At 49.3% G+C, this 27,291-nt stretch overlaps 1 protein-coding gene across 1 annotated transcript in view; it reads left to right on the top strand.

The window, feature by feature from the left end:
• The window catches only part of ANKRD13A (ankyrin repeat domain 13A), a 482,945-nt gene that overhangs the window by 136,537 nt on the left and 319,117 nt on the right, over positions 1 to 27,291 (top strand). The window contains exon 8 of the mRNA XM_078667340.1: positions 17,746 to 17,827. Within this exon, the coding sequence (XP_078523466.1) occupies positions 17,746 to 17,827 (82 nt within the window). The remainder of the gene's footprint in view (positions 1 to 17,745; positions 17,828 to 27,291) is intronic.

Genomic DNA, 27,291 nt, shown 5'->3' with positions numbered 1-27,291 from the left:
CAAAAGCGGACACTACGTAAGGGAGTGTTCGATGAAACCTAAAAAACCACGGGGCAGAAGGCCCTTTGGGATGCCCATCTCCAAGGGCGACAAGTCGGGAAACGAGACAACCCAGTAGACAAAGGGGTCCGTCCTCTGGGTTTTTCTTCCTGCACCTCAGCGATCCCTGCAGTATTCGACGGCAGTCACCACATAGGCGTGGAAGTGACCTTACAGAACCAAGCAGGCAGTACTTGGCTGGTGACCGCTATGTTGGACTCGGGTGCAACCGGCAGCTTCATTGATACCGTCTATTCACACGCCTTGGGTATGAGCACGGTATCTAAAGCACAACCAGAAACAGTCAAGGCTGTTGACGGAACGGACTTGACTTCCGGCCCTATCAGGCATCGAACCGAGGACATGACTATGACCTTTGCAAACCACCATGCCGAATCCATCAGCTTTGACGTCATTGACGCCCCTCAATTCAAGGTTATATTGGGTTTACCATGGTTAGTAAACCACAATCCCCGCATCGATTGAGTGTCCAGGATTATACGCGTGGATTCGGAACATTGCTGCAAGACCTGTTATGCAAAGGATGACCTACTGGGTACTCGTACCGTACAAGCACGCTTGCTACCCTTACAAGGCATGGGGATGATTTCACAAGCAGTTATACCTGAGGTATATCAGGATCTAGCGGATGTGTTCGACAAAAAGGGAGCCAACACTCTGCCACCACATCGTTCATTCGACTGCCGAATAGACTTGATACCCGGCTCCACGTTGCCATGCAGCAGGATATATTCCCTCACGGAGAAGGAGAACATCCATCTTCGATCCTACCTGGACGAGTATTTGGACAACGGGTTCATCCGCCATTCCAGGTCTCCGGTGTCCTCTCCTCTTTTCTTCGTGTCAAAGAAGGAAGGTGATTTGAGGACCTGTATAGACTTCAGATCTATGAATGCGATCACGGTGAAGAACCGGTATCCACTACCACTAATCTCCAACCTCTTAGATCAGGTGAAGAACGCCTCCGTTTACACGAAACTCGACCTGCGGGGTGCTTAACACCTAGTCAGAGACCGGAAGGGTGACGAATGGAAGACCGCTTTCCGGACGAAATTCGGTCTGTTCGAATACCAGGTCATGCCTTTCGGACTCTGCAATGCCCCCGCAGCGTTCCAGTTCTTCATCGATGAGGTGTTAAGGGGCTACATAGATGTCTTCTGTATTGTCTACATAGACGATAGCTTGATATATTCACAGACCATCACAGAACACGTTCAGCATGTGCGTTCCGTCCTCCAACAGCTGGGAAAGCATCGCTTGTACGTGAAGTTGGAGAAGAGCGTTTTTCACGTTACCTCTGTTGAGTTCCTGGGGCACATCATCACTTCGGCTGGCATTCAAATGGACGATAAAAAGGTTCCTGGGGTTTTCCAACTACTACCGTCGGTTTATTACCGGCTTCTCCGAGATGGTAGCTCCTATCACACGCTTGTTGCGCAAGGGGTGCGCTTTTGTTGGGATCAGAAAGCATACAACGCATTCCAAGAACTAAAAAGGCGATTCACCACAGCACCTGTTCTGGTGCATCCAGATACAGAGCAGCCCTTCATAGTGGAAGCAGACGCCTCAAAGGACGCATTAGGGGGCGTATTGTCACAAAGGGATACCAGCACAGGACAGCTCCACCCAGTGGCTTTTTACTCCAAGAAGCTCCAACCCGCTGAACGCAACTATACCGTGTCCGACCGGGAGCTCCTGGCGATCAAGATGGCGTTCAAGGAATGGCGCCACTACCTAAAGGACGCCAGACACACCGAGACCATCTATACAGACCACAGGAACCTTCAGTTCCTCCGCTCAGCACGGGCCCTCACTGCCCGACAGCTACGATGGACCTTGTTCTTCAACGAGTATAATTTCGTGATCACGTTCCGGCCCGGAAAGGAAAACGCCAAAGCGGACGCCCTGTCACGCCTGGACGAAACCGATGTAGACGCTGACACGAGCGAGCCTGTTCCCATCATATCAGAACAACACTTCCAGGACGTGGTGGCGTCCTCCGAGTTCATGTCTCTGGTGCAAAAAGATACAAAGCTAACCGATCCTGCTGACCTAGCTGAAGGACAGAAGGGTGTGACTCGTGTGAACGGGTTGCTGTACAAGGGAGACAAGCTGTACCTACCTGGGGTGCCTTGTCAGAAACAAGCTATCCGCATGTGCCACGACCATGTTCTCTTCGGCCACCCTGGCTACCACAAGACGCTCGATCTCGTACAGCGACAGTTCTGGTGGCCTACGATGGTGACTGACACAAGAATCCATGTGTCGAGCTGTGCCGTTTGTCTGCAGGGCAAGAACTGTTCAGAGCCCTCTGTTGGTCTGCTGCGTCCCATTCCTGTGCCACCGTATCCGTGGCACACCATCTCCATTGATTTCGTAGTTGAACTCCCGCTCACCAAGACCGGTCACACCACGGTGCTCACCATAGTGGACCATCTTTCCAAGATGGCTCATTTCGTGCCCTTGGTGAAGTTACCCACGGCAGCTGAACTGGCTTTGGTCTTCGTGCACAACGTGGTTCGCCTCCACGGCATTCCATTGGTGGTAATCACGGACCGGGGGTCGCAATTCGTGTCCCGCTTCTGGAAGGAGGTGTGCAGGATTCTCGAGATGGACGTACGCCTTTCCTCCGCGTACCATCCCCAGACGGATGGGCAGGCTGAAAGAATGAACCACACCATGGAACAGTACCTCCGCTGTTTGCTGCTTATGGTTGAGAAGGAATGGTCTGATGTGATATGGATGGCGGAATACGCGTACAACAACAGCAAGCATTTGGCCATCGGCATGTCCCCTTTCTTTTGCCTCCACGGACGTCACCCTCGCACCACTGCTTGGGAGGAACCCCTGGACAGCCAGTTGCCAACGGTACGGGCTTATCATGATTCCCTATGCAGACTCTGGCAGCAAGCCCGGTTCGAGTTAGCCAAGGCAAAGGACACCTACAAAGCGCATGCTGACGCTCATAGGCAGAAGGAAGCGATATACCGCATGGGTGACAAGGTGTGGCTTTCGATTCGGCATCTCAACGTGCATGGCCCTAAAAAACTGTTACCCCGTTTTGTGGGTCCTTTTGTTATCGAGAAGGTGATCAACCCTGTTGCAATGAAGCTCTCGCTTCCTCCACACATGAAGGTACACCCGGTCTTCCATATGTCTCTTCTGCATGCTGTCCATCCTGGCAGCGCTGTTCCTTCTCCTCCTTCCCCGGTGGTGGTGGAGGACCATATTGAGTATGAGGTTAGGGCCATCTTGGGTTCTCGTCGTACCAGGGGCAAGCTCTTTTAGCTGGTGGACTGGAAAGGGTACAGTCCCAATGAGAGCCCCTGTCCCATGTGCGTCATGCTCCCGTTCTGGTCCGTGCTTTTCATCTGAGTCACCCTCTTAGCCCTCACCCTGCTCTCTGATTCCGGGGGTATTGGGGGGGTTCTGTCTTGGGGGGGGGGGGGTGGGGAAGGGGGGGTACTGTCACGTTTGCGGCTATTGCCGTTCCCATCACACACATACAGAAAGCCGGGATACTCACTTCCGGGCAGAAGTCGAGTCCCGGTCCAGTCTTTTGCTGCTGGCCTTTCCTCACCGAAGCACTTCCGGAGGAAACGCTTAAGCATCGCGTTTCCCGCCGGCTCAGTGCTTCGGATTCCTTCTGCATTCCGGATACGCTACTTGTCTTCGGAGCCCGGGAGACGTATTGCGGAAAGCTGCAGACCCTCGCCGCGCAGGAGAGCAAACTGGTTTTCTTGTCTTCGCCGCGCTGGAGCGCTGTTCTGGAGGTTTGAAAGACTTTGGTCTTTTTACCCTCGCACGCAGGAGCGCTTGTTTGTTTTCTTTGCCTTTTCACGCGCAGGAGCGCTAAGTTGGTTTCGTTGGAGTACATCGCGCTGGAGCGCTATTCTGGGGGTTTTAAACACTTTGGTCCTTAACCCTCACCGCGCAGGAGCGCTGTCCTGGGGTTAAGGTACACCGCGCAGGAGCGCTGCATATGGTTTTTCCTTACTGTTGTGGATTACCTCACCGCGCAGGAGCGCAGCAGTGGGGTACAGTGTCTCATGAGCAGGAGCATTATTCTTGATTTACTTTCGCCACCCAGGCATACCACATTATTGTTGTACTTAAACACTTGATTTGTGCATGATAGCGCAGGAGCACTTTACCTTGATTTTCCCTTTGGAGCTTCGATGGTTTCTTGGTACAGAGGTCTACAGAAGCACTGGTGAGTTCCCAAAGGCATATCCTTTCTGTATGTGTTTAAGGGTCTGTTCTGGAAACGGGAGGTATGTCTTTTCCTAACCAGGTCCTTTCCTGTTTCCCAAGTTGCCACCACGATCCTACCCAGGCTCCACACCCACACCAAGCCTCTACATTCCTTTCTGGCTCCCTTCCCTGCTTCCATCTCATCCCTGCTGGGTACTACAGTCCACAAGGGTCAGGTGGGTACAGGGGCGGTGGCTCTTGTCGTCTCTGCGGAATTGCTTCACAAGCAGAGGTAAGTCTTGTGCAGCACCCGACACCACCCTTTCCACCTGCATACACCAGTCCATGTCTGCCTCCTAGTCTCAAAACCTAGTCCCTGTCACCCTCTTCCATGTCTTTGCAATGTTGCGCTTAGCAACCATACAACCTAGGGCGACCCAGGTTCTTTCTCTCGCTTGGAGGTCTGTTTTTTCCCAGACATTAAGGAGGTACTATTGGGGCGAGGCCTTTACATCCTTCTAACAGTGTCAACATTATTAATGTTATTTCATCCCAGTATTTCCGGATAGTTGGGTCTTCTGTGGTTTCCTGAGCTTCAACCACTTTTAGATATTTAATACAATTTTATTGAACTGAGCCATGGGGCACAATCTTACCTCCATATAATTTTGTATTGCTGAAGACCTGAACTGCATAAGTGACCAACATCAAAAGATATTCTTCTCAGCACGAGTTGGGGTAAAGCCGGGTCTCAATGTGTCAAGAAGATAGAATCTTAAGTGTATTTTACTGATGGTTAAGGGGGAGTAGGACTAGGCACACGAGAATCTGTCTGGCCTTGGCCACCGGAGTGGCAAAACGTAACATTGCGCGCAGGTTGGGGTCACATATCCCCCCAACGGTGGCAGGATGGGAGACCAATCTTGATTGGTGCCACCAAGCGGAGAAGGTTGTATATGACGTTAGGGGTTGTAAGAAAAAATGTGGTAAAATATGGCCCTCCTGGGCGAAATATAGAAATATAGAAACATGGGTGAGGAATCAACAGTATGTGAGTCAGTGGGTACACTCGAGGCTTGTGAATAAAGAAGGCACGAGGCAAGACGTACTGCCTAACTCAGTTAGGACCTAACTGTGCAGTAACTTACCAGACTTAGACTGAAATGATAGTAGCGTACTGGCCCTGTTGCAATGTAATTTGTTATCATATATTTGAACATCTGAATATATGTGCTCGTCTTTGATTATATGTAACTTCATGAGCCTGTGTAATAAAAAGATTTTTTTTTAAAAGATAGCATCTTGCTGTATGTGGTCTAAACGAATAAAGCTGTTATGAAAGTCGTGTACCTATTACAGTGTACCTGTTGCACTCCGAGTGGTAAACAGATCCGTATAGACCTTTCTATGCAGTCACTCTTGGTATCTTGCCTTGTGAATAACAAGGTATAGATCAGCTCCAAATAATGCTGGTTGACCACCCATAAAATGAGATTAGCATCCAAGGGCTTCAGGATTTTTTCCTACGTAAACCTTTCCAACTATGTCTCTTATGTGCTTCTCTCCCCACTCCTGCTCTGTGTTCCACACTTGCCTTGTGCTTCTCCCCCCGTGTGCTGCTTTTCCTTCTCCTCTCCCCGCTTGCCTGCTCCCCCGACGTTACTCCCCATAACACCTGTGGTCCTCTGTCTTTTTTTTAATTGAGCACTTTTGTGGTAAAAAAGAGTATTTTATTTGCTGATCCCATTGGCATCTACCATCTTGGATCGTAAATGAAATATCTGATAGAGACTACTAGCCGCAGATTCCTTAATGTAGAATTATCCCCAGGCGTGAGACTTTATTTGGAATTTTTTTTGCCACAGCATCCCTGTGCCCCGGGGGGGGGGGGGGCGGCATCACGTGACTCCGCCCAGGCGTCGTCCACGTACGTGACTTCAGCGAGGTCACATAAGTCCCACCCCGGCGCGCCTACGTCAGGTTTTTTCCATTTCCGCGTGCAACGCGGATCCGACTCGTGCTCTGGGCCTGTTTAGGCCTTTCCTTTTCTCTTTTTCGTGTGTTTGTTGGAACAGTGTCTGGATGCCTTCGGGCTTTAAAATGTGCTTGTCTTTTGGACGCCTGATGTCGGCAACGGACCCTCACCTCATTTGCATGTGGTGCTTGTGGGAAGATCACGGATCTACTGATTGCGAAGCGTGGCAACAGTTGAAGCCAAAGTCGCGGCGAGAGCGCCGGATGAAAGTTCTCTCGGCTTGCATGTCCAGATCGGCTTCGTCGACTCGATCAGCTACTGCGGAAGGTTTTCGAAGCCGCCGTCATTGTCGTCGTCCTCATCCTTCTCCTAAGCCGCAAGAGCATCGCTCACGAGGGTTGGTTTCTGGGCTGTTGGTGGCATGGGCTCTCCGCGGGTGATGCAGCCCCCTATCCACCGTTTCCCGGTGATGGGGGCGTCGAGAGCCTAGATGGAGACATATGCGGCGGCTTTGCAGGCCTCGCTGGCATCTCCTCCTCCTCCTCCTCCTCCTCCTTCCACTCTTGGGACGTCAGCGGATCCCTTGTAGTGTGCGGGTCCCTCTGTGGCGTCGCCGGCGGCTCCGGCGCCGACTGGCTCGGATCCAGGATCGGAGGATGTGATGCCGTTGGGGTGCGGCCCTTCGGGGTTCCTTCCTTCGGACCACGACGCCTCTGCTTCGCCGCAAACTCCAGCTGGAGTCCCTGTGGTGTCGCGGGAGGTCGCCTGGGCTCGGGTCGCATCCCCGAGCCCCTCAGCCCTATGGACAGGCGGCGATATGGTCTGGGGCCGAGGTGACGCTTCTACAGCGCTAGCAACTGCTGGCCCTGGCGGCACCACAGAGGTCGACGGACTCCCCTGTCCCATCATTGGTCGAGGCTTGCGGGGACCCCTCGTCCCTCCCCGGCCCCTCTCGTCCCTCCACGCCGGTGGCTGCCACTTCGGAGGTCGAGTTGGCCTTGGCAGCACCATGGGGGTCAGCGGGCCCCTCTCGTCCCCTCATGGGTCGAGGCTGGCGGGGAACTCCTTGTCACTCCCAGGGTCCCTCTCGTTCCTCCACGCAGGCGGCTGCCTCGTTGGAGGTCGGGTCAGTGCCGTCCCTTAGCCACGTTGGCTCTGGCCCAGCCCCGGTCTCCTGCGCCACGTGGTGTGGAAGAGGCCTGTCGGCGTCCCATTTGGCGCTGGACGACGATGCCGTCCTGCCTCAGGTTGCGGACTCTACGGCAGCGGGCAGGTGTGGGGTCACGTACTCTTCTTCGGACGCCTCCTCTTCACCCGAGGTTGGGCGTCTGCTGGTGTCATCCTCGCTGGAGACGGGCCGCCGCGTCCCCGAAGTCATCAAAGGACAGCTCCTCGCCATTGCCGCTGCTTTCTCCGGAGGAGCCATAGGTCCCCACTCCTCGGCACCTCTTCCTCGTTTCCGGGCCTGGCCCTTCCCCACTCCGATTGACTTAGGGGATGGCCGCCTTAGCTTGCTGCGGGCCCTTAACACTGTATGTGTGTTGGCTAGGGCCTCTTCTTGCTTATGGGACTCGGCGGAATCCCATGGGTCTGCCGCTTCTCAGGAGGGTGCTGGTGTTGATTTGCAGCACCATGCGTTAGATGGCCGAGAGCTGGCGGCGTTTATTCTTCGCTCCGCTCTGGACATCTCGGAGGTGCTTGGTCGTGCCATGGCTTCTTCTGTTGCCCTTTGCCGCCATGCCTGTCTTCGGGACAGAGGGTTCCCAGAAAATGCTCGCGAACGACTGGTGGATCTTCCCTTCGATGGCACTCTTTTGTTCCATGCCCCTGCAGACTCGGCCATCCAGAGGTTCTTGGCGGGGCTTCGGCCTCCTCCTCCTCCTCCTCCTCCTCCTCCTTCCTCTCCCCCTCAGTGACCTGTGGGTTGATCTGGTTTTTGGAGTTGTTCTTTCGTTGGGGCAAGTCGCCCCAGTTGTGTGATCTGTGTGCTTCATGTGCATTTGAGTCCTCTTGTCGGGACTGTGGTTCTGTTGGCTGCTGGCCGGCCCTTTTTGACTGTGTGTTTTTGCTCTGGGTTATCTACACCAGGTTGGCTCTGAGATTAGGCCTGTTTTTTCTCTTGGGCTGCTTGACAAGCCTTCTGTGGTTTTTTCCCCGCGGATTTTTCTGTTGTACTCTGCTGCGGAAGTTACTTCCTAAGAGGGTTCCCATTTCTTGGGACTTAACATACCCTATGTGGGGTAGTGGTGGTTATATAGTTTGTTCTGTGCCTGGGAGCTGTGGTCGCCTTCGGGCCTCTGCTCTCCATGGCGTTACAGTACGTTGCAGGTGCAATTCTCTTCTTGTGGGTGGACTCCGCTCTGAGGCGTGTCCGGGCCCTTCTTTGCCTTCCTGCTCTTTGTCTTCGGCTGGCGTCTCGCTTGCCCTGAGTGCATTGTCCTGTGGGTTCTCTGCCTCTGCTTGCCTGTGGCGGCGTAGTGTTTTTTGCTCCAATGTGTCTTCTGGGCGCTCTGGTGGGTCGGCCATTCTTACCTGTCCACTTCTTTCATCGAGCCCTGCACTCGGTTCTGCCTCTCCCCCTGAGGGCTGCGAGGGATTTTGTGTTCCTCCCTCTTTCGGGGAAGCCTGCCGGTTCTTCCTGGGTGACCCCGGGCTCCTTTCTGCTTCTGCCTGCTTACTGCTGCCAAAGTGGTACAAAAGGGGGTGGTGATGGACGGAGCATCTGAACCAATCAAACACTCACACCCAGTCAACAGATCTGGGTTTAATCCATCACCGTTCTTTAGCCCACTCTGCCACCCCAGTTCAGACATGGCCATATGCAAATCAGTCTGACCCTGTCCCTCATGGGAACAGTCCAGCCCAAACTGCCAAGCCATGCCTTCCCTGGACCGGAAACAAGCTTCCGAGGACCGGTCTCTGGCATTTCAGCCGTCTTCAGCCCGGCTTGCTTGAATCCAGTGGCAAAGTGAGCAAGGGACTCACGTCTGAGCATGCACTGTCAACTTATGGCGAACAAAGTGGTACAAAAGGGGGTGGTGATGGACGGAGCATCTGAACCAATCAAACACTCACACCCAGTCAACAGATCTGGGTTTAATCCATCACCGTTCTTTAGCCCACTCTGCCACCCCAGTTCAGACATGGCCATATGCAAATCAGTCTGACCCTGTGCCTCATGGGAACAGTCCAGCCCGAACTGCCAAGCCATGCCTTCCCTGGACCGGAAACAAGCTTCCGAGGACTGGCATTTCAGCCAGGCACCGTTCTGTCTGGTCTATTGACTTCTGGCTGTGGTAGGCTCAGCTGTCCTCTTCACGGGGTGTGCTCCCGGTGGAAGGGCTTGTCTTTGTTCTACCTCGTCTCCTTGGAGTCTTGAGGTTGTTCTTCTTCCTCGGTCCTTCTATTCCTTGCCTTGGCATTGGGTGGAAGTTCTTTTGCCTTGTATGGGCTTGGGATGCTACGGCCTCCTCTTGCCTGGCCCTTGTTTCCTCTGTGCAGTGTGAATGGCCTACCTCTTCTATTATTCTTTCCGCATTCCCTTTGGGGTCGGTGGTCCTCTGAGTGTGGGGTTCCCCTTGCCTTGCCTTGCCTTGCCTCGCCCTATCCGTTGGACTCGTCCCCTGTGGGACCCTCTGTTATGTCCAGGCTGTGGGTTCCTCTCGCAGACCCTCCTTCCCCGTGGCTATGCCTAGGGTATCTATTCTACGTTAAGAAAACTGCAGCTAGTAGTCTCTATCAGATGTACGAATTACTTATCTTCGTGTCCACGTGGGGATGTGGCGGACCGGAATATCAAGCGCGGAGGTCGTATATAGTGGGCAATGTTTTAATTATTTCAATGCATCTGGTCACAATAGGGTTCTTATCAGGCTTAAATGTTCCACAAAACAAAGTCACAGCTCCTCGGATGGACGAAGGGTCGGGGTTCGGTATCCAGTGGGTTCTCCTGGGGTTCCGGTCTTGGGGATATCCTCGGAGGTACCGGGAGGAGAAACAAAGAAACAAAGAAAGGAGCCGTTAGTCCTGCCGGACTTTCTTGTCTTATCCCTGTTACCAACACCTGGGACTGTGAGGGGTATGAAGGCGAAAGTGAGGAGGGGACGGTAGGGTCGGGGTTGGTATCAAAGGCAAGCAGGGTAGCGAGAAACGGTAGGAGTGTAGGGTGGTGGGGCGTGAAGGGTCGGGGTTTATTCACAAAGTGGACAAGTGCTTCACAATATTTACACAGTGCTACGGGTGGCGTTGTGAGCCTAAAAGGAGGGAAGATTATCTATACAAAGGGAGTTATTTACACTGCACCTAATGTGCCACAAGGGGTTTCCGAGTCACTCACCCGGTCCGCCGCAACTCTCCAAGTTGAGTTGCGGCCGCTCCCCAGCAACCTCCGGTGGACTCCACCAATCTTCGGACCAGTCTTCTTCCTCTTGGGTCGCCGTCTCCTTCGCCTCTCCGGTCGGGGTCTCCTGCCACAAGCTCAATCCGACGTCGGACTGTTTCCTGGTTCCGGCTTTTCCAGTGTCCGGGTAACGTGAGGGGGAGGTACTTCCGGGGTCGGGAGGTATTGCTTCCGGGCGTTCGTCGTTCCGGATTGGGTCCTGGAACAGAGGACAGAGGGTTGGACATTTGGTGGGGCGGGTCGTTGCTATGGACGCTCTGGTCGGGACCTCTGTTGTACGCGAAGGACCGAACTGACGTGGACCATGACGGGTATGAGAGGACGCCGCATCACATCCCCTTCCCCTAGCTGTCCTACTAGTACGGGTTGGAGTCATGGGGTATCGGGAGAGGAAATCAGCGTTGCCCTGTTCGGTTCCTTTACGGTGAACTGTCCGGAATCTGTATGGTTGTAGGGCTAAGAACCAGCGGAGGACCCGGTCATTATGTCCTTTATTACGGGCCATCCATTCCAGAGGGGCATGGTCAGTATAGATGATGAACTCCCTCCCCTCCAGGTAATACCTTAGACTTTCAACCGCCCACTTAATGGCCAATGCTTCCTTTTCTACGACAGCATAACCGGTTTCACGGGGATACAATTTACGGCTCAAGAACAGTATAGGGTTCTCGTTTCCCTTGTCGTCTTTCTGGGACAGAACCGCCCCTAGGCCCTGTTCTGAGGCGTCTGTCTGTAAGAGGAAGGTCCGTGAATAATCCGGACTTACCAACACAGGTTTGGAGGTTAAGGCTGTCTTGAGCCGAGAAAAGGCTAGGAGCAAAACGGGAGAGGGATTCTTTAGGATGGCTTCTGTTTTGGCCGACTTCTTTAAGAGATCAGTGAGGGGAGCGGCTGTCTGGGAAAAGTTGGGTATAAACCTACGGTAATAACCAAGTAGACCTAAGAATGCCCGGAGGTCCTTTCGTGACTGGGGGAATGGAATGGACTGAATGGCCTCAACTTTCTTGGCCTGGGGACGTATCATACCCTCGCCTAGGAGATAACCCAGATACTTCACCGATTGTGCTCCTAGAGTGGTCTTTGCGGGATTGATGGTGAACCCAAAAACACCCAATGATGCTACAACTTTGCTTAGATGATCGAGGTGTTCCTCCCAGCTATTGCTATAAATAACAATGTCGTCGAGGTAGGCCCCTGCATACCCTGCATGTGGTCGTAATACATGGTTCATCGCCCTTTGGAAGGTGGCTGGTGCACCGTGTAACCCGAAGGGTAACACTGTAAATTGGAATAAGCCATCTGGGGTGGAAAAGGCAGTTTTCTTTCGGTCCTGGGCTCTCAGTGGAATCTGCCAATACCCTTTGCAGAGGTCTAATGTGGAAATGTATCGGGCTTTCCCTATACTTTCGACCATTTCATCGACACGCGGAAGGGGGTAGGTGTCGAAGGTTGATATTTTGTTTACCTCTCGGAAATCTATGCAGAACCTGACTGACCCGTCCGGTTTAGGCACTAAAACAATGGGGGAATTCCATTCACTGATGGATGGTTCAATGATCCCCATACCCAGCCTTTGTTCGGTCTCTTGCCTGATCACGTTCCTACGGGCTTCAGGGACCCTGTAGGGTCGTAGCCGTACAATCTTACCGGGTTCTGTTTGTATGCTGTGTTCAGTGATGGTCGTGTGACCTGGTGATGATGAAAACACTCTCTGTATGGGTTGTAATGCCTCTCGTAGACTCTGTCTCTGCCCTTTTGTCATTTCGGAGTAAAAACAGGGTTCAAAAGAGAGAGAGGGAGGCGGATCGGTGGCGGATAGGACGGGTCGGGGTCCCTCCCATTTTTTAAGAAGGTTGACATGATATACCTGCGTGGTTCCCCGAGTGGGGTCAAGTTCCAACTCATAGGTGACAGGAGTTACTTGGCGAAGGATCACATAGGGCCCTTGCCACTGTCCCAATAATTTATGGTCAGATGATGGTCTCATCAGTAGAACAAGATCTCCATCGCTAAAAGAACGGGGTTTGGTGCCCTTATCATATTGCCGTTTCTGGCTGGCTTGGGCGTTCTCCATGTTCTGGCGGACTATGTCGCGCAGTTGTGAGAGATGGGTCTTTAGGTTTTCGACATATTCCGGCAGGGGTCGAGTTCTGTCAGGTTCTGCCTCCCACGCTTCTTGTGCCATGTCAAGGAGGGTGCGTGGTGGCCGTCCATAAAGCAATTCGTATGGAGAATATCCTGTGCTACTCTGGGTTTTGCAGCGTATGGCAAACAAGGCCAACGGCAACTTTTCCTCCCACCTCTTTGCCTCCAAGGCCAACATTTTCTTCAGAGTCAATTTAAGGGTAGCGTTATAGCGCTCTACCAGCCCATCCGTCTGGGGGTGGTAGGCGGAGGTACGAATCTGCTTTATCCCTAGGTTTGAGCACACTTGTTTCATCAGGGCCGAAACGAATGGGGTGCCTTGATCCGTAAGGATCTCCCTGGGAAACCCTACTCTCGAGAATATGGAGATGAGGGCTTTGGCTATGGTTTGTGTCGTGGGTTGACGTAAGGGCACTGCCTCAGGGAATCGAGTGGCGTAGTCCACCAGAACCAGGGCGTATCGGCAGCCACTGCGAGAGGGGAGTAAGGGGCCTATAATGTCCATTCCCACCCGGGTGAAGGGGACGTCAATGAGGGGCAAGGGAAGTAATGGAGCCCTGGGAGGTCGGTATCTGCTGTTCCTCTGACACACCGGGCACTCCCTACAGTATTGTTTGACCTGTTGATGTACCCCCGGCCAGTAAAACTTCTCTAGGATGGATAGACTGGTTTTTTCATCACTGAAGTGTCCCCCTGGGAGATGGCTGTGGGCAAGGAAGAGTACTTTCTCTCTAAAGGGTCCGGGGATCAATAGTTGGGGTGGTTGGTTAGGATTCCCTTTTCTATATAGAAGACCATTCTTTTAAAAAAAAAATAGGGACCTACGTGAAGGGGGTCTTCCTGATCTAAGGCCTTTCCCCAGGCCTCCTGCAGGACAGGATCTTCCTGTTGTGACGCCCGGAATTCCCTGTCTGTTTGCCAGGGATGTACCTCAGGAACCACAGGATAGGCGGTGATGTGATTACGCTTCTCTTTTCTTTTCTGGTTACGGGTTTTCCGGGTTCTGACCAGATCTTCAACAACCGGTTGTTCCTTAGAAAAGGGCGCCTCTTCCCACCATTGGTTCAGGGAGTCTGTAGTGTCTTGTACTAGTCTAGGAAGTCCAGCATAGTCACTCCCTAGGATCACCTGCTCAGGAAGATTCGGTATCAGGCCCACAGTGAGATCAGTTCCGGGATCAGCTGGGTGCCGTACACGTATCTGGGTGGTTGGGTACTTTTTGGTCTCCCCGTGTACACACTGTATGGCTACCATGCCTGTGGGTGGTCTCGGTGGAGTTGGTAAATCCTGAGGACGTAGAACACTCTGGCGACAGCCCGTGTCAGCCAAAGCCAGGAGGGGATGTCCGTCCACATATACGGGACAATGGAACGTGGGGGGCGTCTTTCCAGGTGTTGCACATACATAGTTCTGTACCAGGCCTACCTCCATAGGCTCGTCTTTCTGTGGACATACACGTGCTATGTGTCCATAGCCACCGCAATTGTAACACTGTGGACCCGGATTGGGTGGTCTGTATAATAGCGGGGCTGGCAACAGGGGAGGTGGATCCGCTTTCCGTGGAGGGGGGGGTCGGTGGGGTCGGACTGCGCTTATAGGTGCTCGGTGGGAATGGTCTTCTCTGCCCCGGGGTGTTTCTTGGGCTCGACTGTAGGCACTCGCGATCTCCACCGCGCTATCCAGGGTGAGACGGGCATGTTGCCGTACCCATCTTTGAGTGGCCGGATGTAGGGAGGCCAGGAATTGTTCCAAATACACTTTAGCAAGGATATCTTCTTTTGTGGAGGTATCCGGGCGTAACCAACGATTAGCGAGGTCCTTAATGCGGAAGGACAGGGCCCTAGGGGTTTCCTGTGGCCCTTCCTTGGCTTGGCGCAGTTTCACCCTGTAGGTCTCATCGTCGATACCCAGTCTCTCCAATATACACTTCTTGATGTCAGCGTAGGGCGTGTTGCCCTGTATATTGGCCTGCTGATACGCGGCTTGGAGGTCCCCGGTCAGTAGGGGTCCCAAATATTGTCCCCATCGGTCTACTGGCCATGAGGCGGCCTGGGCTAGCCTTTCGAAGTTTGTAAAAAAGTAGTCCGGATCTTCCCCTGGGACGTACTTCTGTAATACTACTGACGGTAGTGAGGTTATGGGTCGTTGTTGTTGTTGACCGATGACGTCCGTCAATTTACCCATGGCCTGGTCGTGAGCATCCCCCTGACCCTTGAGGACGTCGTGCAGTTGTCCCCTGTCCTCCTCGGCCGTTTTCAAGAAACGCTCCATCAGCTTTCCTAACATCTCTTGGGACTCGGCCATCTTCTGTACGACGGCCTCCATGCTTCCGGATCCCACTTCTGACACCAACTGTCCACGTGGGGATGTGGCGGACCGGAATATCAAGCGCGGAGGTCGTATATAGTGGGCAATGTTTTAATTATTTCAATGCATCTGGTCACAATAGGGTTCTTATCAGGCTTAAATGTTCCACAAAACAAAGTCACAGCTCCTCGGATGGACGAAGGGTCGGGGTTCGGTATCCAGTGGGTTCTCCTGGGGTTCCGGTCTTGGGGATATCCTCGGAGGTACCGGGAGGAGAAACAAAGAAACAAAGAAAGGAGCCGTTAGTCCTGCCGGACTTTCTTGTCTTATCCCTGTTACCAACACCTGGGACTGTGAGGGGTATGAAGGCGAAAGTGAGGAGGGGACGGTAGGGTCGGGGTTGGTATCAAAGGCAAGCAGGGTAGCGAGAAACGGTAGGAGTGTAGGGTGGTGGGGCGTGAAGGGTCGGGGTTTATTCACAAAGTGGACAAGTGCTTCACAATATTTACACAGTGCTACGGGTGGCGTTGTGAGCCTAAAAGGAGGGAAGATTATCTATACAAAGGGAGTTATTTACACTGCACCTAATGTGCCACAAGGGGTTTCCGAGTCACTCACCCGGTCCGCCGCAACTCTCCAAGTTGAGTTGCGGCCGCTCCCCATCAACCTCCGGTGGACTCCACCAATCTTCGGACCAGTCTTCTTCCTCTTCGGTCGCCGTCTCCTTCGCCTCTCCGGTCGGGGTCTCCTGCCACAAGCTCAATCCGACGTCGGACTGTTTCCTGGTTCCGGCTTTTCCAGTGTCCGGGTAACGTGAGGGGGAGGTACTTCCGGGGTCGGGAGGTATTGCTTCCGGGCGTTCGTCGTTCCGGATTGGGTCCTGGAACAGAGGACAGAGGGTTGGACATTTGGTGGGGCGGGTCGTTGCTATGGACGCTCTGGTCGGGACCTCTGTTGTACGCGAAGGACCGAACTGACGTGGACCATGACGGGTATGAGAGGACGCCGCATCACACTTCGGTAACGATGTATCTGGTAGAGACGATTCTAGCCGCAGATTCCTTCACGGCCCGCCCTTCCTCCCATTTCTGCGAGGACCTTTGGTTTGGTCTTCTGCACTCGCCTCCCGGTGGGTAGCTATGTCTGTGAGTGCTTCTTTCGCTCTTTCTGGCAGGATGGTATGTCCTGTTTCTTTGTTCCTTTCCTCTTCTTTTGGCACTTTGGAGGATGGGTTTATAGGTACTTCTGTGCCCCTCTGCTCTGGTTGCTCAAGGCTGGAGTCTACCTTTCTCTCGCCTCTCCCCTTTCTTACTAAGGGTTCTGACCCCTCTGCTATACTCTAGGTTGGGGTATTTTGGCTGTACCTCTGCCCTTTGTTTCCTAAGGGGGGTTGTCACACCCTGTGTTGGGGCTGTTTTGGTGGTTTGTCATTCCTTGTTTGTCTCAGACTAGTTCCCCTTCATTGTTATTGGTGGGGGTTGTAGTCCTGCTACATGTTGTCATGACACTTTACCATGTGTTCCTTGTCTCCAAGGGGGGCTGTCCCCGTACTGGCAGGGTTGCTGCTCAGGGCTGCGCTCTGTTCTTTCTTCTTTTCCCTGCCTTTGGGTACTTCATTGTTGGCACTGCTCCTTATGGTGTTGTTCGGCACCATTCCTTTTTCCAATTTTTCAGCTTTTTTGTACACTGTTCCCATACTCCCACAGTTTTGTCTGATGGCTCCGCGATGTGGTGTGGAAAAGTTCTCCGAAGAAAACTGACGTAGGCGCACCGGGGTGGGACTCATGTGACCTCGCTGACGTCACGTACGCGGACGACGCCTGGGTGGAGTTGCGTGATGCCGTCCCCCCGGCGCGCAGGGATGCTGTGGCAAATTTTTTTCCGGATTCAGTCTCACGCCTAGGGATAATTCTACATTAAGGAATCAGCGTCTAGAACCGTCTCTAGCAGATACATCGTTACCGAAGGTAAGTAACTCGTACATTAAAGCCGATGGCGCATACATCATGCCACTGTTACGCACATGCTTTCTGATGCTGGCACATGTAAGTGGAATGCTCCTTTTAAAATTTTTCATTTTGATGCTGGTACAGAGTGTCTGATGCAGTACAGCACTTCCAAAAGTAATCGACAAAGCCAATGAGTCCTAAAGGGAAAACCTATTGACTTTCCCTATGCTTGTTTTTCACTGTAGGAGTAAAAGGGTAGGGAGGGCTACATGAAAAACACCAGCTGAAAATCATTTATGCTGCCCTCCTTGTACATGGTGGCTGATCTATTGGGCCATTATATCGTACCCTTACCACTCAAGACTTATGACAGCAAGTGTTTGTTTTTAGAAAAGTGCAATCAATGTGAAACTTTAAAGGGTTACCTTTTGGTTAATTGACATGCAAGATTATTTCTATGTTCCTTTGTAATACAATTTTTGCCTAATTTATAATTGTGATAACATTTCTGACAGTCAGGGTCATAAGATAATTAAAAGAAAGATAAAAACAACAAATGGCATTAGAAGTTTAGGTAATTTAATATGTATCACAACATAGATAGCCACTCTATAGCAAGGCTTTAGTTTTGTTTCAGTTTACTGTTTTTGATAATTCTGCAGGCATCATGTGTTGTTTAGATAACTATTTGTTTCTTTTGTTGGCATTTCCTCAAGGTTTATAATGCCAACAACATTCATGTAGTGACAAAAACAAGGACAGAGCATTTGACGGATGAAGAAAAGGCCAGATACAAAGGTAGTTTAAATGTATTTACACCTTATATTGTATAAATATAGACAGTAAAGAAAAGCATCAATAACTTAAAAGTGCCTCGAATAATTTGTGAATGTGTTGAATTGCAAACTAGCATCTTCCACATACTTTTTGTTATGGTTTTGAGTTGAAAGGTAAGTTTGCTTTTAGTGTTCTAAAATATGACTTTGAGATTTAGAGCGATTTTCGCATCTGTGTTAAATGTTCCATTTTCAAGAGTGCATTGCTTCTTGAATAAGGAATTTGCTATCAGTCTTGCAGTTGCTTTTCGCTTATACTTCTCATGTACTGGACCAGCAGCAATGCAAAGGTTTTATGTTTTGCAGTGACTTCCTCAGGAAATGATCTTAGCCATCTTCTAGATGGATATCACGGTGACAGTTAAACACATGCATCATGCGGCTGTTTATGACTATGACTTATAATGTGTTGAAAGGAAATTAAGTGCTGCACTGTTGTTTAATCCTAGCAATGCTTTTTCTTTATATGTAGTTCTACTGCTCACTGTGAGTGTCGCAGCACTGCCTAGCATGAAAGGGTACAAATAAAAGCTACAGTGTACTTGTTTTTCACCAGAGTGATGGCTACAGTATTTAGTATCTTTGTCTGGGTATATATTTAATAAACAGCTAAAGCCCACTCTCTTTACCCTAAATATTTTTTTAAGTTCCATCTCCCTTGTTAGTTTTTAACATTTTACCGTGATACGGGTGCTCAATTCAAGGGTCCATCCAGCTCTGCTGATCGTATAGGAAAGTTTATAACACTTCTTGGCTACTCAACTAAGTAAAGTAACCCCAACAACCTATAGAGCAGATGTACCAGTTCCAAAAGTTAAGGGTTGGGGTCATTTGTTGAGACTGTTCTGATTGATCATCCTATTTCAATAAAATAACAGAAGACCAGTACTAAGGAAGCGTGCATGGAACTTTTTGAATGGTGTTGGGGACAGCAATAAAAAATGATGCTAATAATATTGTTTGACGCTTCTTCTACCTGCTGTAGTGGGGTCTCACCCTGCCTTTTAAGAGTCGTGTGACCAATTTGTGGAATAGTTGTCCTGAAAGGCACAAGTCATCCCCTGGAGTGGCAGAGAAGTAATTTTGCACCAACGTTTAAAGAAAGTAGAAGGAACTCTGATTTGTGTGTGATTGGAAGGCCTTCCAGCGATTACTGAGTTTGTATATTGAGTAGTAAACTGAGTAATAGTAACACCTGTTTTCTAATGAGTACTCTCCTCGCGTCCTCACCTCCTTGATCGATCGTCTTCCCAGGCACCAGGCTGGATCTGGAAACTTTTTCATCGCTTAACATTTTACCAACTTCAAACGGTACCCTATGATGTCATAAACTGAGACTTGTTACTCCACAGGAAATGACTTTTACAAGGGCGCCTAGTTATAACTGACACCAGTTAAATGTGTTTCTGCTCAGATGATGCAGGATCAAGAGCTGCTGACTTCTACTGTATTTTATGGGAGATGTTTCCTGCAAAGTCTTTCCATCTCAGTAAGAAAGGAAAAATTGCAAATAAAGAGACATTTTCCTCTTCTGGACTAGTGTTGTTCTTAGAGTACAGCTCTAAGCTGGATGTTCCAACATCTAGTTTGACATCAGAGTGCCTCTGTATTGAGTTACACACTGTAAAGCCAAAATCATCTCTCTTTATTGAGACTTTGGCTTGTCAACAGCATTGTGACAATATTTTGGCATTTAATGAGACTTTGATGGATTAGATCTTGCAGTCTTGAGATAAGCTGTAATCAATCTGGGCTGTTGTATAACTGATTGCTTGAAAGTATAGATCTGTTCCAGGTGACCTGGTCTTCTTAATGCAGGATCCAACCCCTTGGAAGTCTGATGGTACAGGCATCCACCAGTAGAGTGAACCTTAAAGCCATTCCAGCTACGGCCCTCAGAGAGTCAAAACGAGCAGCTACATTCGGCTAGCATATGTGCTCCTCAGCCAGCCTCATCTATTCACTATGGGACATGGGGGGGTGAGAGTTTACCTCCGGTCTCAGTAGACCACAGTCAGTCAGTCTCCCTTATAATGTAATAATTTTCAGGGATATGCTGGAGGCTCAGCGTATCTACAGTGTCAGACTTCACTGCCTGAGCAACAAGCTTCCCAGCCATTTTGTGTTTGCGGTGGTGAGCACAAAAGACAACGACCTGATCTCCAAGGGTAGCACTTGACTCAATCTTCTGCTCCTTTAGTGTGGCTTTTATGACACAGAACCATTCAGTAGGCAGCAGGACCAGCCACTCCTGCAACACAGTACATCTGAGAAATGGTCCTGCAGATTGTCTGACAAGGCTATGCCCTGTTATTCCTTTTCATCCCACTGCACCTGCAGCCTACCTCAGACCACTTCTTGAAGGACAATATGTCCATTTCATGCTAGGAAGTACAGCTCTTTTGCCCAAAGGAGCCAAGGAGAGGGTCCCAGTCTCAAAAGTTGGACAGGATACTATTCCCGCTACTTCCTTGTGCCGAAGAACAGAGACCTCTTTCCTATTGTAGATCTGCGCCCTCTCAATTCCGTCCTGCTCAAGGACAAATTCAAAATGTTCACCACAGCCCAGGTTCTTGCTGCCCTGGATCCCATAGGTTGGATGGTGGTATTGGACTTCCAGGAATCCCCACTTTTACACATCCTGAAGGCCCACAGACTCTACCCACGTTTCAAGGTGGACAATGAGTACTTTCATTTTGTCCCACCTTACTGCTCCCTTTCAGCCTCACCAGTGCCTCTCTGGTGTTCACAATGTTGATTGCGGTAGGCACTGCCAATCTTAGGATGCTGGGGGTACCATTCTTCCCTACCTCGACAGCTGGATGTTGATGGCAGACTTGCCATAGTTAGTCTTGGACCACCCCCAGAAGACAGCAAACCTCTTTACATTGGAGTTCCCTGTCAACCAGCCAAAGTCACATCTGACTCCTTTGCAGATGATCCAGATGGCAATTATTAGTTAATTACTTGCCATGTTAACCTATGTGGCATGGCATATGCAATGGGAAAAATTACTGGGTCCATTTTACCAACACCGGGGCTTATAAAACATCTTTTATAAGGTCCCTGCCTATATCTAAAAGACCCCACACCCCTTGGATACCTAGGGGAGGCTTTAGGGGTTCCGAGTATGTAAGGATATTGCAGATCCTCACTCCACAGTGCTCCTAATACAAAAGTCAATTTTGGTAAACACTTTACAAAAATGTGGGGAGTGAAATGTACAATTAGAAGCACAGTTCCCAAGCTGCAGTTGTGCCACTGGTTGCTTGTATAAGAGTTGTACCCAGCCAACAAATTCCCATTTTCTGTAATACGTGCCATATATACTCCCAGCACTCATACTCAAAAGCCTGCTTTATGTCTAGGAAGGCTAAGGCATATTGATCTTGGTTTAAGCAGGGGGCATGAAAGATATGCACTAGCCGCCATAAATTGTAAATTGTATTTCTGCGTTGAGTGAAGTCTGACTGGTCGGTATGGTCCAGTTTCAGGAGATATCTAAGCAGGCGTGCTGCCAGAATACGGCAGAGTATATTTTTGGTCCACATTTAACAGGGAGAGGGGGCTATAGGAGACCACATCCAGCGGATCCTTCCCTGGGTTTGCCACCAGAACGACTAGCCCTTCCTGCCTGGAGCCTGGAAGCATTCCCAGCACATGGGCCTCCAGATAGACCGGTAGTAACCTATCAGCCAGTGTCTCAGGAAAAAGCCTTATACAGTTCTGCTGGCAGCCCTTCCCCTGTCCTTAGCTATCTTAAGGGAGTAAATTGCCAGGAGTATATCCTGTTATTTCAGTGGCATCCCAAGATCCGCACGCTCTTCCCCATCCATGCACAGCAGTACTTCCAAATAAAAGACACACAGATGATGCTTGAATTCATTGACAAAGTGAGCCCGGGACCCATGTCCGGGCATATCCAGCACACTTAAGGTGAGAAAGCAAAAGACACACAGATGATGGACGGAATGCAGAGTAAATCAAACATTCACCCCAGTCAAGAGATCTGGGTTAAATCCATTGTTCTTTTGCTCACCATGCCACACCAGTTTAGACCTAGCTATATGTAGTAGTCTCTCCTTTAGTTCTATGTCTATGCCCTTGGCTACCATTACTTATGATGACACTGTCATGGCAATAGAATATTATGGTTTGAATCCCAGGAGGAGTTTATCAGTTCCTGGAAGCTGTGGAGACGAACAGTCAATAACGTTTGTGCTCTTGCACTTACCTGTGCAGTGTAATCACTTCAAATTTGATGACGAGAATGGGATACGAACCCACACGTGCAAAGCACAATGGATTAGCGACGAGGACTGTTCCTGTCTCCACCCACGTGTGCAGTGAAGGTCTCCTGCGTGTTAAGATTCCTGTTCAGTGCAAGCGTGCAGCTTTTACCTCTTCTGACAAACTTGGCCAGTCTACAGAAGAGTGTCTAGGGTCCTTGCCATGGTCCCTGCCATCTTGACATTTTCACATCTCATCTAAGCTGTGGGCACTATGTGTTAGGCAAGCTCATCTTTGTTCTATCACCCCATCTGCCCAGCACTATTGTGAATGGATTGACTGTAGGGAATCTACTGGTACCTTACCAGTCACTTTCCCTGTCACGAGTTGATGCGTGTTTGAACCCAGAGTTACTGCCTGCGTGATCATGTGGCATTTAAACTGTAGGAAGAACTGTAGGAAGCACGATCGTGCACTGTGGTTCCTGGGCTCATTGACAGTTGGAGTTTCTATGAAGAGAGGTCCTTCCCCTGCTGAGCGCCTTCTTAATTGATGACGCAGTGGAGTTTTCAGCGGGAGTCAGTGCTGGAAGATTACGCGTCACAGAGGCATTGAGGAATTTTCTGCGCGTGTGCGTGTCGCTGCACTGAAGCAGGAAGTGGGATTGTGAATGAATACGTAAGAGGCTCTCTCTGTTGTTGCCTAGTTGCAATAAAGCTTTGCGATCAGTGCAAAACGCATATATGTCAAGGGAGCTCCGTGATCAGTGTAAAACGTATACACGTCATCACGTATGGGGAGTACGTTGTTTATGTTCTCTTTTCAGCTTCAAGTACCTTGATCGTGAGTACCGCAACAACGTGTCAAGATTTTCATATAACTGTGCGTTTCACAGCAACGTATCAGTACTATCAAGTGTTGTGCGTTTCGTAACAACATGTCAGTTCTCTTTTGGATGAGTTAAGTAGCACAACTTTGGTTTGTTATTTAGGTGCATTGTCTCCAGCCGTCTAAAGTTTTCATCTTTGGCAATGGTGTACTCTTGATTCTCTTGTTGATGACTAATTTCATAAATCAAAGGGAAGTGACTATTGTGCCATTTTCTTGAATGCACCACCGTCGACTTGTTTATGTACTGCAGCACAGACCTGGATATACCATCTCTCTTGCGGATGTCATTTTCACTATGTGGGCTTAGTGATCTTCTATGTTTCTATGAGTACATCATCTACTGTGTCATTCTAATCACTCATTGACTGCTTAATTTTTTGTTATTTATTTTTTATTAACATTTTCTTTTCAGGTGTGTCAAAAAGTGTGCATAGGATTTCATTGTATTTTTATTGTGTTCACCATGTAAAATGTACAAGCTCTCGCTGAGCCAGCGCGCATGCGCTGTCAGCGAGACATTTAGTAAGCTTAAAGCGGGTTTCAAAAGTGCTACCCACCGCAGGCTTGCAGGTGACCAGCTTGCTAGAATGCGCATATGCGCGCGCGACGTGCACAGCACTTTTCCCTGTTGCGTGCGCAGAACTCCCGTTTAAAAAAAAAATGTCTTATTATTTCTTTGCGGCCCGGCCAATGCTTTTTTAACACTGATACGGAATGATACCCCAAGAAAGGCAGAAGGCGCTGACAGGTGTTCCCATAGAAGAAGCGTGTGAGGCCCTTGAAGAAGTGTCTTTGACGCGTCACCTGGTAAACGTTACCAAGGAAACTTCAGTCCGGCGGCAGCCGCTTGGGCACAACTGGAGGTTGACATTAATCATCAGTCAACACATTGCCCCCGCGTTACACCGGTAGGTTAGCTCTGTGCGAGCAGAACACAGTGCCTCGTTTGATGCTGCTACCCGGAGCTTTAACCTAGACATGTGTGCGTCGTAACTTCCTCATACGAGCGGCCAGCTTGCTAGGCGAGCACTTTCGGAGGTCTTTTGTCCAACCTGATAATCCTGCCAGATAAGGCACCGGCAGCTGCGGCAATGTCTGGCTTTAAATGCCCGTTAGTGACACACACGGGCTAAAAAAATCGCATTATATACTGACAATTTTAACCGTCACCAAAATAAAACACCGGAACGCGGCGGAGCGCGAGATGCGCGGAGGAGCACTTACCCCAGTGTTTCCAGCTCGCAACCCTTGCACTCCTCCGCCTCGTCTTCCTCGTCCTCCTCCCAGCTCATCTTGCTGCTCTTGACGCTGTCGCCCCGGGTTCCGTTCATTCCACGGCTTGTTACAACTTCCAGGTGATCCACCAGTCAAATGGAAAGTTTGGTATAGAGCTTTTGAAAAATATTTAGGGGCAATAGGGGGTTCGAGGTAAAGCGCTGAAAGGAAGCATTTCATTTTGGAGCACAATTTAGGTTTTGAAGGGCATGCTGTCTTAGAACATTTACCTCCCATCGCTGTGGTTGCGGGAGAGGAAGAGTTAAATGCTTATGTCCAAGCTGTGGGAATGTTGGAAAAACAGTTTGATGTGGAAAGCTGTCTTGTCGTTTCTAGACACAAGTTTTTTACTAGAAAAAAGGAGAGTGATGAAAGTATTGTATCCTATGTAGCAGCTCTACACATTTTAGTGTCAGAGTGTGAGTCCGAACATTTTTGTTCACAGCTTATTCGAGATCAAATAGTTGTGCATTGCAGGGATAGGAAAGTTCAAGAAAAATTACTCACTTTAAAGAATCCTACTTTAGAAGAAACGATTAGTATCGTAAAAAACCTTGAATTGTCGCAGAAGTCCTCAGAAGAACTCAAACCAGAGAAGAATCTTGTAGGGGTTGTTAAGGACCAAAAAGACCCCAATGAGAAAATACAGGGAGACAAATTCAAATCCAATAATGATCAAAAGGTTAAATAGATTTGGTCCAAGTAAAACAGGAAAAAAGGGGTCATACTCAAAAAATCTATGCAATAAGTGTGGTTTCCCATCTCATTATCCTGACTCGCGGATATGCCCGGTGAAAATCGCAGCGTGTTGTAAGTGTGGGAAGACATTTTGCGAAAATGTGTAGTTTTTGGGGGAGTGTCAATGCTGTGAACTCTGAGGACTCAAAGCGTGATCTTGTGTGTGAAGTGGTTAGTTAACTTACTGATTTTGTAGTGGTGGTGAAAGATGAATCGGAGGATTATGTTGATCCTATAGTTGATATTTTGGTGGATGGAAGATGTCTGAAACTATTGGTTGATTCAGGGGCAAGGATGACTATGATTACTGAGGAACTGTTTGAGAGTATTTGAGGAAACAGACCCCTTAATCCTCCGGATAGAAGCCCGGTCTCCTACAAAGTGAGACAAATTGATTTAACGGAATTTTTTGAAACTTCCTTAGTTTTTAAAGAGAGACGCATTAAGGGAAGATTTACCTAGCCAAAAAGGGGCTCAACATTCTTGAGTGGTATAACCAGGGATTGTTTGGAATGACTCTCAGGCTGGTACATCAGAACAAGTTTCTGTAGTTGGTGATAAACCTGTAGAGGAGAGTTTATTCCGCGAAGAAGTAGTAGGACCAGTGTTCCGCCAAATCGTTTAAATCTGTAGTTTGTATTTTTAGTCACTTTTATCTATTATAATGTATATTTCTCACTGTTTATTTTTCATTTTCTTTATTTTTCATGCTCATTTTATTTTGTATTAGATGCATTCATTGTGGTATTTTCTTTTCTTTATTACTATATGAATCATTTGAGCGATAGGAGATGTAGTAGTCTCTCCTTGAGTTCTATGTCTATGCCCTTGGTTACCATTACTTATGATGTCACTCTCATGGCAATAGAACATTATGGTTTGAATCCCAGGAGGAGTTTATCAATTCCTGGAAGCTGTGGAGACGAACAGTCAATAAAGCTTGTGCTCTTACACTTACCTGTGTAATGTAATCACTTGACTATATGCAAATCAATCTTGACCCTCTTCCTCATTGGAATAGTCCAGCCCGAACTGCCAAGCCAGGTCCTCCCTGGACCGGAAACAAGCATACTGGGACAGGTTTCGGGGCATTACCCCATATCAGCCAGGCTTGCTTGAATCCAGGGACACAGTGAGCCCGGGACCCATGTCTGGGCCCTTGGAAATTATTTTCAGTACCTGAAAACATGGAGGGAGGGATCATATTCATTTATTTAATCATTTATGAAGTGCGAATCATCACCCACAACTGGATATTTAGGCGCTGACTGTAGAGGAAGACGGACCACACTACATAAGGATGAAACAAGGATAAGACCTAATAATACTGGGAAGAAAACAAGCTAAAAAAGTCTGAAAATTGTATTTTTTGTCAATCAGTCCACAATTTGTGACTCAAAGATCCCAGAAAAAAAGAAACTATCCCTAGCAAAACAGAAATGTTTTGGCTCTTTTCCTAATCTGTGGAGATATTTAGTACTATTCCTTTTTTTTTTTAACTACAAATGTTATTGTCCGCAGCCACAATAGGCCTAGCAAGGCCAGGTAACCAAACAATACAAGATATATGTACATGAGTAAGATGTTGACTTTTTTGATATCTATCAAATAATTGAAAAACAACAACGATGCAACATAATGCTCCAACATGGAGCTGTAGTGTCATGTTACTGCTATGTTATTGCATATCACATGTCAGGCCTAGCCACGTTGCTCTGTTATTCATACATTTACAGCCTTGTTCATCACGGATCTCCACACTTATTGTCAAATGGGTTCCAGAAGTAGCCCATGGTATTCCGCCCACCTCTTCTAAATCTTGGGGTGTTTCTGAGGGCATCCTCTCGCTTTAAAGATTGGCAATTCTAACCCCATTCAATATTCAAGATCCCTCTTCCATGCCCTTGCAATGTCGCGCTTTGCCAATGTAAGGCCAAAGAGTAATAAATGACGTTTATAGATGTTACCCCGATGTCATCGGTGATGTGGAGTAGGGTCAGGCAAGGTGAGTATGGAATGTCCTACCCGAGAATCGCTGACAGCCATGTGATGACCCCCACCAGAACTTAGACAGTATGGTGCACTGCCACACCGTGTGTATAAGAGTACCATCGGTCATTTGGCAGCACAGGCAGAGCGGAGCTTACATTGGCCTAGCCCGCCAGAGCTTATATCTGGTGTAATAAACTCTATGAGGATATTTAAAGTGAATATATTGTAGTCGCGCTGCAATAGCTGCAGCTCGTGGGGATTCCAGTGCCTCTGCCCAGTCTTCATCATCTAGAGGGCCAA

This window comes from Lissotriton helveticus, chromosome 11, assembly GCF_964261635.1.
Source record: "Lissotriton helveticus chromosome 11, aLisHel1.1, whole genome shotgun sequence".
Lineage (NCBI taxonomy): Eukaryota > Metazoa > Chordata > Amphibia > Caudata > Salamandridae > Lissotriton > Lissotriton helveticus.
This window is presented reverse-complemented; position numbering and strand designations above follow the sequence as displayed.